This window comes from Solenopsis invicta, chromosome 2 (assembly GCF_016802725.1).
Source record: "Solenopsis invicta isolate M01_SB chromosome 2, UNIL_Sinv_3.0, whole genome shotgun sequence".
NCBI classification, from domain to species: Eukaryota; Metazoa; Arthropoda; class Insecta; order Hymenoptera; family Formicidae; genus Solenopsis; species Solenopsis invicta.
Genome location: NC_052665.1, coordinates 9,712,623 through 9,728,153, shown reverse-complemented (window position 1 = coordinate 9,728,153; position 15,531 = coordinate 9,712,623). Strand labels below are relative to the sequence as shown.

General features: G+C 34.2%; 1 protein-coding gene across 1 annotated transcript; it reads left to right on the top strand.

Moving 5' to 3' along the window:
* The first annotated feature begins 9,753 nt into the window (after positions 1-9,753).
* On the top strand, positions 9,754-13,806 carry LOC120357016. Its single transcript, XM_039446241.1, has 2 exons — positions 9,754-12,071; positions 12,429-13,806. The coding sequence occupies exon 2, from the start codon at positions 12,751-12,753 to the stop codon at positions 13,630-13,632; it is 882 nt and encodes a 293-aa protein (XP_039302175.1). The 5' UTR covers positions 9,754-12,071; positions 12,429-12,750; the 3' UTR covers positions 13,633-13,806.
* The last annotated feature ends 1,725 nt before the right edge of the window (positions 13,807-15,531 follow it).

Sequence of the window (15,531 nt, the reverse complement as noted above, 5' to 3'; positions counted from 1 at the left end):
GTCATCAGTCATCGGTTTTGTCATTTGTGTGCTTCTGATGCGGACCGTAGACGCTACATCCTGCTCTGATCGTAGCTCCGCGGAAGCTACAAAGAAGAAAGGACGAGGATGGGCCATAACGTATATGATCTGGGAGGAACTTGCCTTTTTATTTCCTCGCCTTCGTCCGGAGGAACGGGATCGGATCTAAGATTACGGCAAAATTTATGTCGCTGCAAATGTAAAAGTTCGAGTAAACGGTAAAAATATATTAAATTAAGGAGAATAGTAATTTCGCTCAGTTAAAAGTAATTGCGAGATTTGAAAGGTATCAGTGGAAGCAAATGAGATTAATGCGAGAATTTAAGATTTGGTCACCTGTTGGACGCACAAAAATTCATCCGTACGCCGTTTTCCAAATATTTCTGAATCTAATATCCTCGCGGGATCGGTAAGAGGTAGGGCCGGCCACCGCTCGCCGCAGCGAGAGAGAGGTAGATCCATCAACATCCGCTTTACGGTTACACGTGCAACGCTGGCTTGCACAATTGGCTACGTTTTTCAGGGAAGCGAAGGGTCAACAATAGCCGGGGCTCCTGGCTACACCACCCTACCAAGAACCATTTTGAATACGCATAACGATCGTTCATTGTGATCTTCGCTACGGTCCTACGGTGCTCCTTTGAAGTCTCTGGAAAATTGCGGGAACATTACGCGATTCGGAGTTTAGACTCGATCGGAAGAAAAGAACGCGAAGAGCAAGGGTGCCCTAAAGAAATATCCGAGCGATAGCGATCGATTCTTATTGGCGCTGATAAATAATATCCGATAACGTATAAAACATACACGGAGAAAATGTTAGTCAAATTAAAACTAATATATTCTATTTAATGATTATTGATTTTTTTTACATTATCATTATTCTGGATGAAAATTTATACAAGAAAAAGAATTTTTTTCTTTTGTTTAGATTTTTAGTACAGTGACAAATTTTAGTAATAAAAACTAAAAACTGTATAAAACTTACGTAAAAATTTATTAACATTACCGATAAGATTAAAAAATTAAAAATTTTAAATCTTAGGAAATTATATGTTATTTTTATTTCAATATTATATTAATCACTTAAAGAGCATGTATGACAATAAAAGCACAAAAATGTTTGATTCTTGGTTTGACATTGTTATTTTCTATCTCCCTATATTTTTCTCTATCAACTCATAAAAATTTATAGTTTATAGTTTCTATATTTTTTGCTTTAATACTTTATAGTTTTTATATTTTTGTGTATTATATAGGAGACAATGATTGTCAATTTAATATTAATTTTTTCGTGTATGTAAATAAGAGATATAATATTCTTGCTTGAATACATGAAAAAATGATAATCTTATGTATGTATAATTTAATCTTTAAAAACTTCGGTAATTTTCAATTTCAGCAAATTATTATATTTTTGTTTTATAATATTATAATAATTGTTTTGATAATAATATTAAAAAATTCCAATTTTTTGTTCGAAGATATTATTATTTTCTAAGATTTTTCCTCTCAGTTTATGAGAATTATTTATTGAATAATGAAATTTTTCTTGATGAAGCTATTTCTTCAAGAAAGTTATGTTTGTTCGAAGATAAATATATTTCCAAAACAAGAATGTTCTTTTTTCTCTGCTTGCTTTAAATATGTATATTTAAATGTAAGCTTCTTGCAGCCAGGCATAAGGGGAAATTTAAAAAACTCTAATTTATGTTTTCGTTCAGTTTTACACTCGTTCCAGAGCCAATCCTTTAATTAAATCTTTTCATTTCGTGTTAATGCCGAGAGACGTGCTGCAGGAATTTAATTTGCCGAGAAATTAAATCGCGCGTCCTCTGTATTAATTAACAGAAAACAAAAGGATCGTCGGCGCCTTTCGACGCGAAAGAGAGGCGAGTTAAATTACTCGTTGCATGAGGCACGGAAGATGACCCGGGGCGAAACGGTAATCCCGTGCTGTAAGTAAATTTCTTCTTCGCCTGTTTTTTCTTTCGACAGTGCTCCCGCTTCCCTCCGGGCATTACACGTTGTTCTACCGAGTCGAAGTTTGTTCCGGCAACTTAAGAAGACATCTAGAAACGCTCTCAGGACCGCGGAGGATGAGAGATAGGGTCCGGTTGCCCTGGATACGGGTCTCGCGTCTTCCTCTCCCGCGTTTACTTATCCGTTTACCGTCCTGTCGAATATGAAAGTATCACGTTATCATGCGGTTATAATGAACGCCCGTTCACTCAAATATAAGTATAATAGTCTTGTACAGAGTCGACGTTGTCTTAACTTTGTAACCAGAGAAAGATGCTAACCTAACGCTTTTCGACCCCAAAATTTACACGTTGTAACCAACGCTCTTCTCATTTCGTATTATGTATTAAAATGATAAACATAAAATATTATATAATTTACGAAAATAACGTGATATATTTAAAAAATTGTATATAAATTGTGATTAAATGTGTTCATGCGAGCGAATGTTGAAATAATTAGGTAGAACGGACCTGGATAGGATACGATCTACGTACAAATTAAATTAGAAGAAGCCAGAAGTGTGTTACACGCGGTGTTAATTCCGATAACAATCAAAATGCTACACTTTTACGATTTCAGGGTGTACGTAAATGTGATCCCTTTGAGAATGACCTATTAATATTAGAGAGACATGTGCGTTATTAAAAAGAGTTGTGTATGATGTCAAAATTTCAAGAGGAATATCTCGAAAATTATGTGAAACAACGATGTAATGCATTTTCTATTTAAAAAAGTCGTATAAAGTCGCGATTGCTCAAATGTATCAAAATTTATTGTCGCGTTTCCCCATTGCCGACTGGTTCTTTTGCTGCGCTCGTGAGTGGCTGTTAATGCAATTTATTTAAAAAAAATAAAGTCAAAGATTAAGTAACGCGCGTGAAGCGCACGTCAGTGCGCTGATGTTTAATATTTCAATAAAGCAATCGAGATTTTTCGTTGAGAGTTATTACGCAAATTAAAAATAAACTAATCGACCAGCGTTATAGCAGAAATGTGAATTTTTCGCAAAGAGGGCCGTATAAAGTTTACGCGGTATAATTCATAGAGACTCCCCGTATGTACACACCGTTGATTACAAAATTGTTTTTGTTAACCGTATACTCAGGTTGAACTCGATAGGAGTTTAATGAAAAAATAACAAAGATAATTACGCCGAATAAGAAATCGCACTCCAGGGAGATCTGCTTATGTACCTCAAGATCGCTCATCTCACTCGATGTCTCTCGCTTTCCCCACGCTTATCGAATCTACGCGGCGATATCATTCGTTGTATACATCGTACTTAGCGCCGTTGAACTTCATTGAAGATTTAAGTGGTTACACTCGAACTCGGGCGTAATGGTGCTTTCGCTCGCTCGCTCGAGAGAGAGAGAGAGAGAGAGAGAGAGAGAGACCTCACTTGTACGAGCTTGACTAGAAACTACGCCTCAGAAAATATCGTTGAAACTCAAATTAAAAGTTCGTCGGGAGGAGCAATCGCGGATTGTGGCCCTGTAACTGCACCGGCGATCTTCGTTATGCCTGAGAATTTTCCTCCTGATGCACTTTGCGATGGGAACGACCGTGCGGTACTTATATCCTAATTACACTTCGACTTCTTGGGAAGAATTGTGGGAAGAGGGCTTAGATCAACTTTTATAAATTGCGCATTATTAAATGCTAATGTAAATTTTTCACAGACATTATTACTTAGAAATATAATTACATTTAAACAAAAGAAATATTTTAGTAACAATTTTTAGATTTAAATAATGAGACTTACTGCTTTTAATAAAATTTTTTTTTGGAAAGAAATAGTTTTCTTTTTTTTTTTTTTGCTTCAAGAAACATTCTCTTCTCTATAACATTTTTAATTTGTTGATTTATTTTGAGGATAATATTTTATTTCTACTAAAAAAATTGCTCAAAATAATTATTTTTTTTAAATTAAATATTGTATTTAAAAAAAATTGATATACTTAAAATAAGTATATATTTTACTGCATAGATTTAGGACAAAAAATTTTCTCAGTCTATTTCGATCAAGAATCTCCGATCGGAGGATCAATCTTATCACTCTTTTTTTTTATTGTTTTATTCAACGTTAAACTGTTTAAAAGCTTGTATCGCGACATCCAGAAAGTTCTCAATTTTCCGATTATTACCCAAACGAATTCACGTTATGTGTAATTCGGAGGCGTTTCTACATCTGCTCGATCTTTTACCCCGAATTCGTGCAATTGTAAAGGACACACAACTAATCGGTCACTCTACTAATTCTAGTCCAATCGGTCAGTGGGCAACGTACTTTTCTTCTTTTTTATATGTCCGGCGAGACTGTATCGGGATCTGTGGATCGGACTATCGTCAGCATTGTGTATTTCGGGTGCGTGCAACTGCGAAGGTCACCGGTTTAACAGCTGCAGAAGGAAAAAGCTTTTATCCGGCGCTGACCGGTCAAGACTCGTTTGGGGTTCTTTCGGCAAGGGGGAAGAGAGAGAGAGAGAGGGAGGGAGGGAGGAAGGGTCATGGAGAGAATCGCAACCCCTATACTTGAATGCATCAGGGGAAGGGGGGGTGAGTGATACATGAAGGGTAACGGGATCGGAATTATCGCACGTGCAATGGCTGACTGACGCCATTGCGGTTGTGTCCTGACGTGTCAATCCTGTACTGTATCTGATCTCGATGGACACACAGTGGAATTTTGAATCGAAGATGGGCTCGAATGCCTCGTGATACAGTTTGATCGATTGATGGGAATGATACAAGTCGATACAAACATTTCGCGGTTAGGCCTATTTCTATATAATAGAATTCATTATGTAATGGATGTGTGTTTTGAATGCAATGCTATTTAATACAAAATACATTTCTTCGGAATACTTCTTTCAGCGTCATTTTATTTCGAAGTTCGAAATAAAATGGGAGGCAAGAATAAAATATCTTCATTAAAAGCTATTTAAGGATACAAATTAATTTGGAATAAAGCACATTTTTTAATGTTGCCAGGGCTATCAACCTAATTCAATTTTGGCATCCAAGACATCGTTTTCAATATCGTTTTAATATTAGGTTTCTCAATGGACTCTCATTTCAATTTTTAATCTTCAAAAATGAAAATATTTTCAAAACAAAAGTATTCTTATTTTCTATATGTAAAGGCAAAAACATTAATATAGATTTCAAACTAATATATTTTATTTAACAATTATTATTTTATACATAAGAAATTATATTCTTGCTTACATATAATTTAATACTTTTTAGAGAATTTGATAATATTATACTTCAGTTAAACATATTTTTATTTTAATATTATAATCGTCATTTAAAGAGTACAATATGATTGTATTTATAATAAAAGTATTAAAAAATTTTAATTTTTGGTTTGAAGACGTTGTCATTTTCTGATATTTTTTCTTCTCAACTTATAAAAATTATTATTGAGTAAAGATAAATGTTTTTCTCAATAAAACTGTACAAAATGTATTCATATAAATTATGTCTATTAAGCAAGTTATATCTGTTTAATGCTATATAATCTCGTTTCAATATTTAACAATTTCGAAACTAACAATATTCTGAAAACAAGAATGTCTTTTTTTTTCTATGCAAGAAAAGTACTTTCTTTTTTCATTTGTTTTATTTCTTATTATCTATCGTGCGCGATTATAACTCTCTTATAAGACGCGTTCGACAAAAAAAAAATATAACATTCCCGCAGTAGCTGTTACTTTAGTTTTCTCGCGTCTTTCGTATCTTTAACCAATTTTTTTCAACGTCGTATCGTATGAAATACTTTTGTGCGGAGATGATATTTATGACGATCGCACCCGGGACGAACCCTAGAGAGATACTTTTCCCGAGGAAGATGTATATACAGAAAAAAGAAATTAGTATCAGATCAGCCATTATCTTATATACAAATAAACAAGAAGTAAAAGATTCTTTTCCGAAGAATTTGATAAAATAATATTTTAAATTTTCACAAAATATTATTTGCTGAACGTGTTTATTTTAATTTTTGCTGCGCATAATTACTACATAATTTTATCATCATTAAATTTAGGGATGTACGGAGCTATAGTTCCTATTGATCACCACTCAATCGCCATTCCATTCCCGATTGCCGATTCTCACGCAAATGTGTGAATCATTCCAAGATGCGTGGCGTTCTCACGCGTCTCTCACGCGATACATTTTTAATGGTCAATCGCACAATTTAGATACGTTGTCTGTATATACGCCATGCGATACAATGAGATACACAGATGCGAACTCCAGCGCAGTGCGGCACGATAACGCTAACGTTGTTTTCGGCTACCATTACTGACGATCGAACACGCTACCGATATGAAATCGCAAGCGGCATTTCCTTGACGAGCCGATGCACGTGCGGGAAAATCGTAACGAACTTTCACAAGCGGCAGTGTGGGAAAGACGCTCTCTCCCGCCCTACGATCGTGCGGTATTTCCCAATGTTGTTCTTGAGCTGGGTTCCCTTGGCATTGACCACTCGATCCCTCGACCACCGGACTTCCGCCTACAAACGCCATAGTAATTCGGAAGGACGAAATATTTAGTCTGTGGAGAGAACGCGGAGTCGGATTACGTGAAGAGTTTCGTGATACAGGCTGTCGTCCTTACCTGTCGCACGGATAATTCAGTTACGTGGATAAAACAGCGATGTGTCTTCGTCCTGCCTTGTCCCCGTATGTAAACGAATTACTGTGGCTATTGCACTTTATCATGTAAATTGCTTACTCTTTATTCTTCAAGGAAATATTTATAAATCAATAAATTGATTTAGAAATAAGATTCCAAAGTGACACTGCATGTTTAAAAATGCAAGAAAGCATGTGCGCTTGACTCGTAAGTGTTAAATAACTTCTTTAACTCGTCATTTTTTTGATACAAGTGTTTCATTTTTACTTAGAAGCAATTTAAACCTGAGACAAGTTTTAAACATGAAATTAACATATTTTCAAATTCAGTTAAAAGATTAATTTAAAAAGAATCTGAAATGTACTAAATATTTTGTACATATTTAATTAGAAATTTTACAATTTGCGTTTGATCCCCACGAGCATGCACAGGTTAAAAGAAATCGTATACACTTACAGGGAATTAATTAATTTTCGCAGTCCCGACGGTCTGCGCTTCAGATATATCGTGAGAAAAGGAAAAAATCTAATTACATATTATAATGAACATATAATTGATGTTCCGTCGTGTAGAACAGATTCTAAGCCCCCGCGCGCCGACTATCACCCTCAGGAAGTTCACTACGATCGCCGGGTGATTGACGATCGACGGGTTACTCCTCCCGACACTTGCGGGACACTGAGAACGAGCCCAACATGTGATTCCGCTCGTCCATGGAACCACCTGCGGTCCGAAAATAGATCGTCGCAGAACGTCGGTTACACGGACACAGAAAACTATATAGAACGTTTGCTCGTTCACATAATGCCGTATTCAGTTTTCAAGTACATTTTCGGTGACTTTTACTCCGTGAGGGTTAATCACGGATTGATTAATCACCGATTTTGACTCGCTTACACGTGATAAATCTATATCTATATCTAAAGAAATAAGAAATAAGTTTCGACACTGCACGTCGAGAAATGAAAGAAAGCACGTACGCTTAAATCGCAAGTGTTAAATAATATTTTTGACACATGATTTTTTGACGCAAAAGGTTCACGTTATTGATGGTGTCTTTTCTAGAAGAGAAATGTACATTAGAACATCTCCTAACCAAGTATGGAACGTATAGAGTTGCAAGCGAAAATACGCTGAAAAGATTAGAGAAATGTATTTGATATATTTATATTCATGAACGTGCGTCATTCTTCGAAATTTTTTGAAACTATTGTATATCGCTACAAAATAACACAATTGACACTAATAAAACGAGTGACGAAGCAACGCGCGTAGAATTCTGCAAGACGATGACTCAGTTGTTTAGAACCGAGGAAATTAACGAGAACCAAGTTATTTTTTCCGAGACATCATTTTGACGTTTATTTATTTTTTTTATAGAGATACATTGAAGACAACTATTATTCTGAAAAGTCAAAATTTAAAAAAAAACTGATTGAAGAAGCCACTAAAAACGTGATTAGACTAAGAACTGCAAATGATTTTAACAAATGGTTAATAAATCATTTTTTAGAGAAAGTTTTATACAATATTTGTAAACGAATTAAGTTTTGTGCATAGTAACAATGCGCATTTCAAAAATATTTATTATAAAAATGTCTAAATTTGCTATTTCTTATATACAGTAAATCTAATTAAAAGCAATTAAATACATTGTAGCGATCGTGGCGCAGAGACTCGTACGTCTGCTCTCTGTGTTGAACATACGGGTTTAAATGCCATTGATCAGAAACATCTGATTTTATTCGAACGCTACCTCTCGGAAAGCAATAGCAAACTACCGAAAATTCCTCTTAATTAGGCCGTTTGGAACCAGTGTTTAAACTGTAAATCCCGTATATCTGGGTAAATTATAAAAAGCGCAAAGCCATAGAAATGCGTTTAAGCGGTCACTATGCTCTGAGCTACGGATTAAAGAGAGATAAAGTCTAATAAAATTAATTAAAAAATTCTCCATTACATAGGATAATAAGCTAGAATAAAACTGCTAAATGTCTTCTAATAAAAATAATTTAAAGTTTAGTTAACTTGATGGCAAAATACTTTTATTAATAAAATGAATCCACAACGTTTTGATCGCACCTTTAAGTCTTTTTCAAGTGAGTCTGTGGTTTTGACATAGACATTAAAATAAATAAATAAATAAATAAAACACGCCAATCAGTGAGATCTTTCCAAAGAATCCAAAGATTCGGTAATGCTTCCGTTGTTAAAAATGTGTAAAACGATTAAACTTTGTCAAAGTATTAAAAATGACAGACAACACGTCAACACAAGTTAAAAGCGTGTATATTATTGTTAAACGGATAAGTGCGACTAACAGATTCAGATAGATAAACATTTACACACATTTAACAATGGAAACATTATCAAGTTTTTGAATTCTTTGGAAAGAACTCCCTGCTGGGAGTGTTTTCTTGATTTATTAATTTCAATGTCTACATTGCACCGGTTCACTTGAAAAGAACTTAAATCTGAGGGCGAAACGGAATCATTTTATTAATAAACGCATTTTATCAAAAAGTTGACTAAATTTTGAATCATTTATTATTTTATCACTGGCGACTATAAGCGGTATCTCACTTGATTAATTTTTTAAAGACTTTCCATAAAATTAATTTTACTAGTTCTCTTACTTTTTCCACTAAAATTGATAAAATGTACTCGCTACGCTTTGATAATTTGCAAATTTAAGGTGGATCTAATGAGTTAACTAAATATAGCAATATACGTGAATGTATCCCATACGTTTTTACAATGGTAACAAATATTATTCATGTACGAGTGTTGTTGAAGAAAATTGCACGTAGCCAAAAAGTCCTAATGGGCTTCATTGAGCATGCCCGTACACGCGGAACCTGCTGCGTCCAAAGCAGAGCGAAACTTGTCACAAAATCCCATTTTACACTCCAATATCGGCACAACAAAGAGGTTTGGTGTCCGGTCCGGCCGCAAAATTACGCGGAAGATGAATGCCCCGGCTCCCGACATTCGAGGACGTCATTGTCCTTGTGTCATGAGGAGCGCATTACGATGACAGTAATACGCATTAAGGATCGCGACACAGGCGCACACACGCGCGCACCTACAATCCGGCCTTGTTCCGGCTGTGCGTGTTCGTCGGTGTCGCCAGCGAATTCGCAGCGTACGAGAGGCCGTGAATGACCGAGGTGGACGCGTAATCCGTGATGACGCCACCTTTGCCGGCAAATCCTTGTTTGGGAAACAGCAAGCATTCTTAGGAGGCGCGCCTCAACCGCCTACTGGACGTCGCGATTGTTCTTCTATTATTAACGGCCGCCAAGGCGTATACTCCTTACACCTAATCCTTTAATCTTCGGGAAATGGAGCTGTTTGCAGACAAATGGATTGTGAGGCTGCCATTGTTCGACTGCTTGTAATAGATGCAAAATCCTAGACGCTCGAGTGTCGGCTAAGCTGGCACCCTCTCGACTCGACCGCGCTAAATCTAGCTACCGTCTTACCCATGGACAGAGAAAAATGCGAAAGAACTGAAGTAGTCGCCGACGAATGAGGATTGTACATCAAACTATTACATTTACATGTTGACATCCAAATGCGACATCCAAATTAACTCGTAATTGGTAATATATTAATGAACAATAATTATTCGTCGAGTCAATTTGTATCGAGAGAAAAAATTTTCTCATGAATTTTGGTAGAGAATAAATATAATTAACACAAGTAAGCGAAGAGAGTCACGTTCGATTAAAGCGATCTTGATGTATAATAGTTTGTGTGTGATTCATAATTTTAAGTAAGTATCTTTACTTAAACTTTTTGTAGAGTACTTTTGGTGATAAATTTTTGAATTTTAAAAGTAACGAAGCAGAGAAGGCACTGTTACTATTTTCTGCTGACCACCAGTCGCGAATTATCACGATAGAGTTCTGAGAAACATGTCTCTGGCGATCGGATGCCCGTGAGAAACACTACTGACTTGCCGTTTGCCTTCTTTGTTGAAATGAAGTATATTTTTAATATTGATTTCTTAAAAATATACTTTATTTCAACTAAATACTGTCACATAGCTCACCACGATTTGACAAAACATATATTTGTACGGAATATTTTATGAGGAAAACAGCAATGAAGTAATAGGATAGAACTATATATTCAATTTAAGCATCAATATGTAGCAAAGAATAACATGTTTCTCTACGACCATCACGATTGTTGGTATAACACAATAAGAACATTCTTTTATAATGTGCAGAAATAATGAAATAGTAACACAAATATAATAGATTGTGAGAATATCATAAAAATTGAAGGACGAGTAAAAAATTTAATTCTTATCAAATTGAAGGGTTATAGATAGCTATATGTAAACTTTAAAAGATTGATCTTTGGGTTGTGAAATTTTCTTAAAGTACACGTTTTCAAAAATATTCCTTGTAAATTTTAACTCGAGCCGACAAAATTTAACAAAATTATGCGAATTTGGGGGTAGGTACTACTGCTATACCGATTTGAACATTCGGACAAGTTATATAACGATAATTGCGTTGAGTCCCAAAAACAGTCTCTTTCTACGAGTGTATGAGTAGTATAATCTATATCAGTCAATGATGTATAATCTATACTTAAATGATAAATCTAATAGGAAGGAAAAAGATAGCGATAGATGTGGAACGAGAAAGAACAGAAGTACATTTCCGTCTCTTTCTATTGAAAGAAAGAAAGAGATTAGAAAGAGATGAGATCATATATTCTACACATATCAGATTATACTTGCGTTAGTAAATACTTAAGGCTATACGAAACCTTAAATAAAAGATAAATGACCTGGTACTCCTTTCAGAAGACCAGCGACTAGCAGTACAGCATTAGCAGTCGAATAGCACACTCGAAAACTCTATCGCCGCATTTTATTCCGCGATCTCTTGTTTTTTATATCATTATGGGTTGCACACACACACACACACACACACACACACACACATACATCTAGAAAAGGATTTAGAGATTTGAGACAATCGATTAACCTGTGAAAATAGAGGACAATAGAAAGGAAGTCTGCGAATCCGAAAGAAATATAATGTGATGCAGAGAGTTCCAGTGCATCGGCAAAAAAAAATTAAAAAAACAAAAATATAAGAGAACGTAATTGTACCCGAAGATTATTCTATAGAATATAGATAATAAATTTTATATTACTCAAAATAACAACATTGAGTGACCTAAATGCGCGCAGATACGTTGAAAAAGAAATCGTTACGCGCGTCAAAACTTCGAATCTCGGCGCGCAGCAGAAGACTCAAGAGGCAAGAGCACTTCAGTGAAAAGTTCAAATTGAAAGTTTGGAGGCTGCAACTAATTTGGAGGACTTACTACGACCCTGAAACAGACGAATCTGTGTAAGTTACAAAATTTTATTTGGTTGGAAACTTAACTTGAAGCATTAAATGCGTTTTTCTCAAAATTGTATTTTAAAAATCTGTAACCAAAATATTTCGAGAAACGTTGCATCGATCAAACTAAAATTTTGTAGGCTTCTTTGATACTAAAAAAATCTAGTGCCCAATCGTGGCTTTTTTTCTTTTGCGTATGTCTTTTGTTGATAAAAAATGAGTGATTTTTGTCGAAAAATTATGCCTTTGATTTTAAATAAACACGGTTTAGTCGCAAATTATGTTATAAAAAAAAAAATGGACGATTGGGAACTAGATAATCTTATATATATAAACTAAATTAATCAGGTTTTTTAATTTTAGATGACCAGCTCGAAGCTAGGGTGTTCATTACAAAACGCTTCTTATGAAGGCTGCTCTGAAGAGATTGTTCACATCTTCCTTATTTATTGAAATTTTATTATAAAAAAAATTACTAAATTATTCTTAAAATACGTATATTCAAACACATTAATGTTTCAAAAAGTCTTCAAGTTTAAAAAAAAATAGATTCTCAAACATACGTGTTTTTTCGACCATGCAATTAAGAATAACTTCTTAATGTCATCGGTCAGCAATAATCAAAAATAAAAACACTTCAAAGCTGTGTACTTATAAAATAATTAATGTAAAATAAAAAGTAACAATGTCTCAAAGTTTAGTATGGCATTATTTCATCCAACACAGACGACCAGTAGCAGAATGCAATTTATGTAACAAATGGTACCATAGTGAGCAAGTGCTAAATTTAGAAAAACATCTGACACGTGAACATCCAAAAGTAATAACAGAAATACGAGAAAGTATTAGACGTGCCAATTTAGCGAAATATTTTGTATTCGATGTAGGAGATTCTGAAGCAAGATGCGTTATTCAAAATTGCATTGTCAACATATTTTATGGAATAGATAACTTAAATAATCATTTGAATAATCACAAACAAAGAAATAAACGAAAAAATACAAACGAAACAGCACCACAGCCAACAGCCGTAGAGGACAACACAAGTGCAGGTGATAATAATCAATTGACTGATTCACTTTTACAAGACACTAAAAATCATAAAGAATTACCATGGGGCAATTCCCATAATTTCGTATGGCGATATTTTAAACCAGATGGAAAACCTTATGCAAAATGCAGTATTTGTAAAAATCGCTGCAAAGGCATATCTTTGAATAAATTAGAGCAACACTTGTTACATTGTCATACAGAACTAATAGATGAAATACAATGTGAAATAGATGAAGAAATTTGGCGTCTCAATCTATCACCATATTTTGTATGCGACCCAGAACTTCCTCAAATAAGATGCTGTGTTGATAATTGCATTTACATTGTTAATATATTTCACGGAACAACAGGATTAAAAGACCATTTGAGTAAATGTCATGAAAATATATGTACATGGATTTCTGTGCCAAGAAATAACACAGATGTAATGACGAAACAAGAAGCTGAAGACAGCAATGAAAGTATACAGCTAATTTCTGCAGAAAACATCGGAAGTGCAAGTGTTAATAAATAACCGACTGATGTACTTTCACAAAACACAGAAAATTGTCCCTAATCCTGATAAATCGTAAAGAAATTATTGCGAAAAATTACCTCGAACCACTTTTGACCGATAATATTGTATTCATTATTTCAATTTGTTATTACAATTTTCGGTCTTATTAAGATTTGTATTGTATTAATATTTTTTTTTGTTTTATTTATTTATATTTGTCTGAATAATTATTTGTTTTAAAAAAGGAATTAATTTAATATTGTCAATTTAATCAATTTATTTTTAATTGTTTAAATCTTGAAAGTCTTACTTAAGTATATTTGTGTCAATTTAATATTATGTTTCTATTTTAGTTTAATTTAAAAACTGGATTTTAAGATTAAGCAGTTTGAAGAAATAGAAAATGTATATAAAATCACGTAAGAATTATTACTAAGCCACTTAATGTATGTTTTAAAAATATTATAAAAATATACCTTAGTGCTTCACAATAAAAAAATAGATTTTAATTGCAATTCTTGTAATGTAATTTTTAGAGCTGTTTAAAATTGCAAATCTTTGTTAACCATTTTTTTGCTAGTATTTAAATAATGATAAAGGTAGTTTAAATCTGTTGTATTGATTCAAAGAAAAATAAAAACAAACGGAAAACACACGTAATGTTGGCTAAAATCCTGCGCGAGTCGCTTCGTCTCTCGTTCTCATCCCAACGGTCTGTCCGATCGTTGCCCGATCGACCAGCGAGCCGTTCAAAGACCGAAAAGAATAGAATTTGATCCCGGCTTAGGTCAGTGCGAGCACCCTGGATCTGTCAATGCGTTTTTACGTAACGCGCGGAGGTAGGCGAGTGAGAAAGAGAAAAGAACGAAAGGGAAGACTCTAGATGGCCGCTCGAGATACGGGTCTCAGATACATTGTGGGCGGAAGGAGTTTCCTCGATTCACCAAAAAGGAGCAGTCACCATTGTTACGTCACGGTCTTGTATTTCTGCGAGGCCGGTTGACGCCGATTGGCCGTCGCGCAATGCCGATTCCGAAAAGTAAGACGAGAAGGGTCCGCGGTTTCCCAGGTACGCCCCGGTCCAATTCTGAAAAATCCAATAACCACCTGGAAGGCAACGGTGACGATATGCATCTTCTAAGAGAAATAATGCTCATTTGAACGCCGCTGCATTTTGTTCTCTGTGAATTTGCAGAGATCGAATTTTGAAATCTAAGAATTTTTTCAATCTTTCAGAAGTGATTTAATCGCTCGGAAATGCGATCGATCTAAGCGAATTGAAGATAGAAATTGAGCATTACATTATTAATCACAAGGTAAAATTATGGTCCAATCACTGATAATCGCAAATGCTGGAAATTCGATTTTAATCGTTTCTCTTTTTAATTTAGAAAATAAAAGTTTTACTTTTAATAAAATATAACGCAAAAAGTAGATATCTTAAGAGTTTAATTAAAATTAAACAATAACGTAATAATATAAATTATATATTCTAAGAAGCATTAAAAATCGAATTTCTAATATTTAAGATTCTATCAATAATTGAGTCATTCACCCTAAACTGGAAGAAGAATCATAATTGGCATAAATAGAAATCTGCTACTTTCGACTAGTATGTTTTTCGGAAAATAAACGAATAAAAATTCTTTTAGAAATTATCAAATAAGCATGATTAGTTCCTTCTGGTGAACATACTCTAATTCTTGATAATGATACTAAATTTAGTTAATTAACAATAAGTTAGGAGTTAGCATTACTTTTTATGGAGAGAAATAATGAATATAATTAGAAACGTTATAAATCAAATCGGAAAATGCTAACCAAATTCTTATAATTAAATTTATCAACAATTTTACCTATAAATATTCAATTATGATAGTCAAAAATTTTATTTTATGTCATCAAAATTCTATTATC

What these genes read in the sequence shown, in the direction of transcription:
- LOC120357016 (XM_039446241.1), top strand. Translation starts at nt 12,751, where the DNA reads ATGTCTCAAAGTTTAGTATGGCATTATTTCATCCAACACAGACGACCA.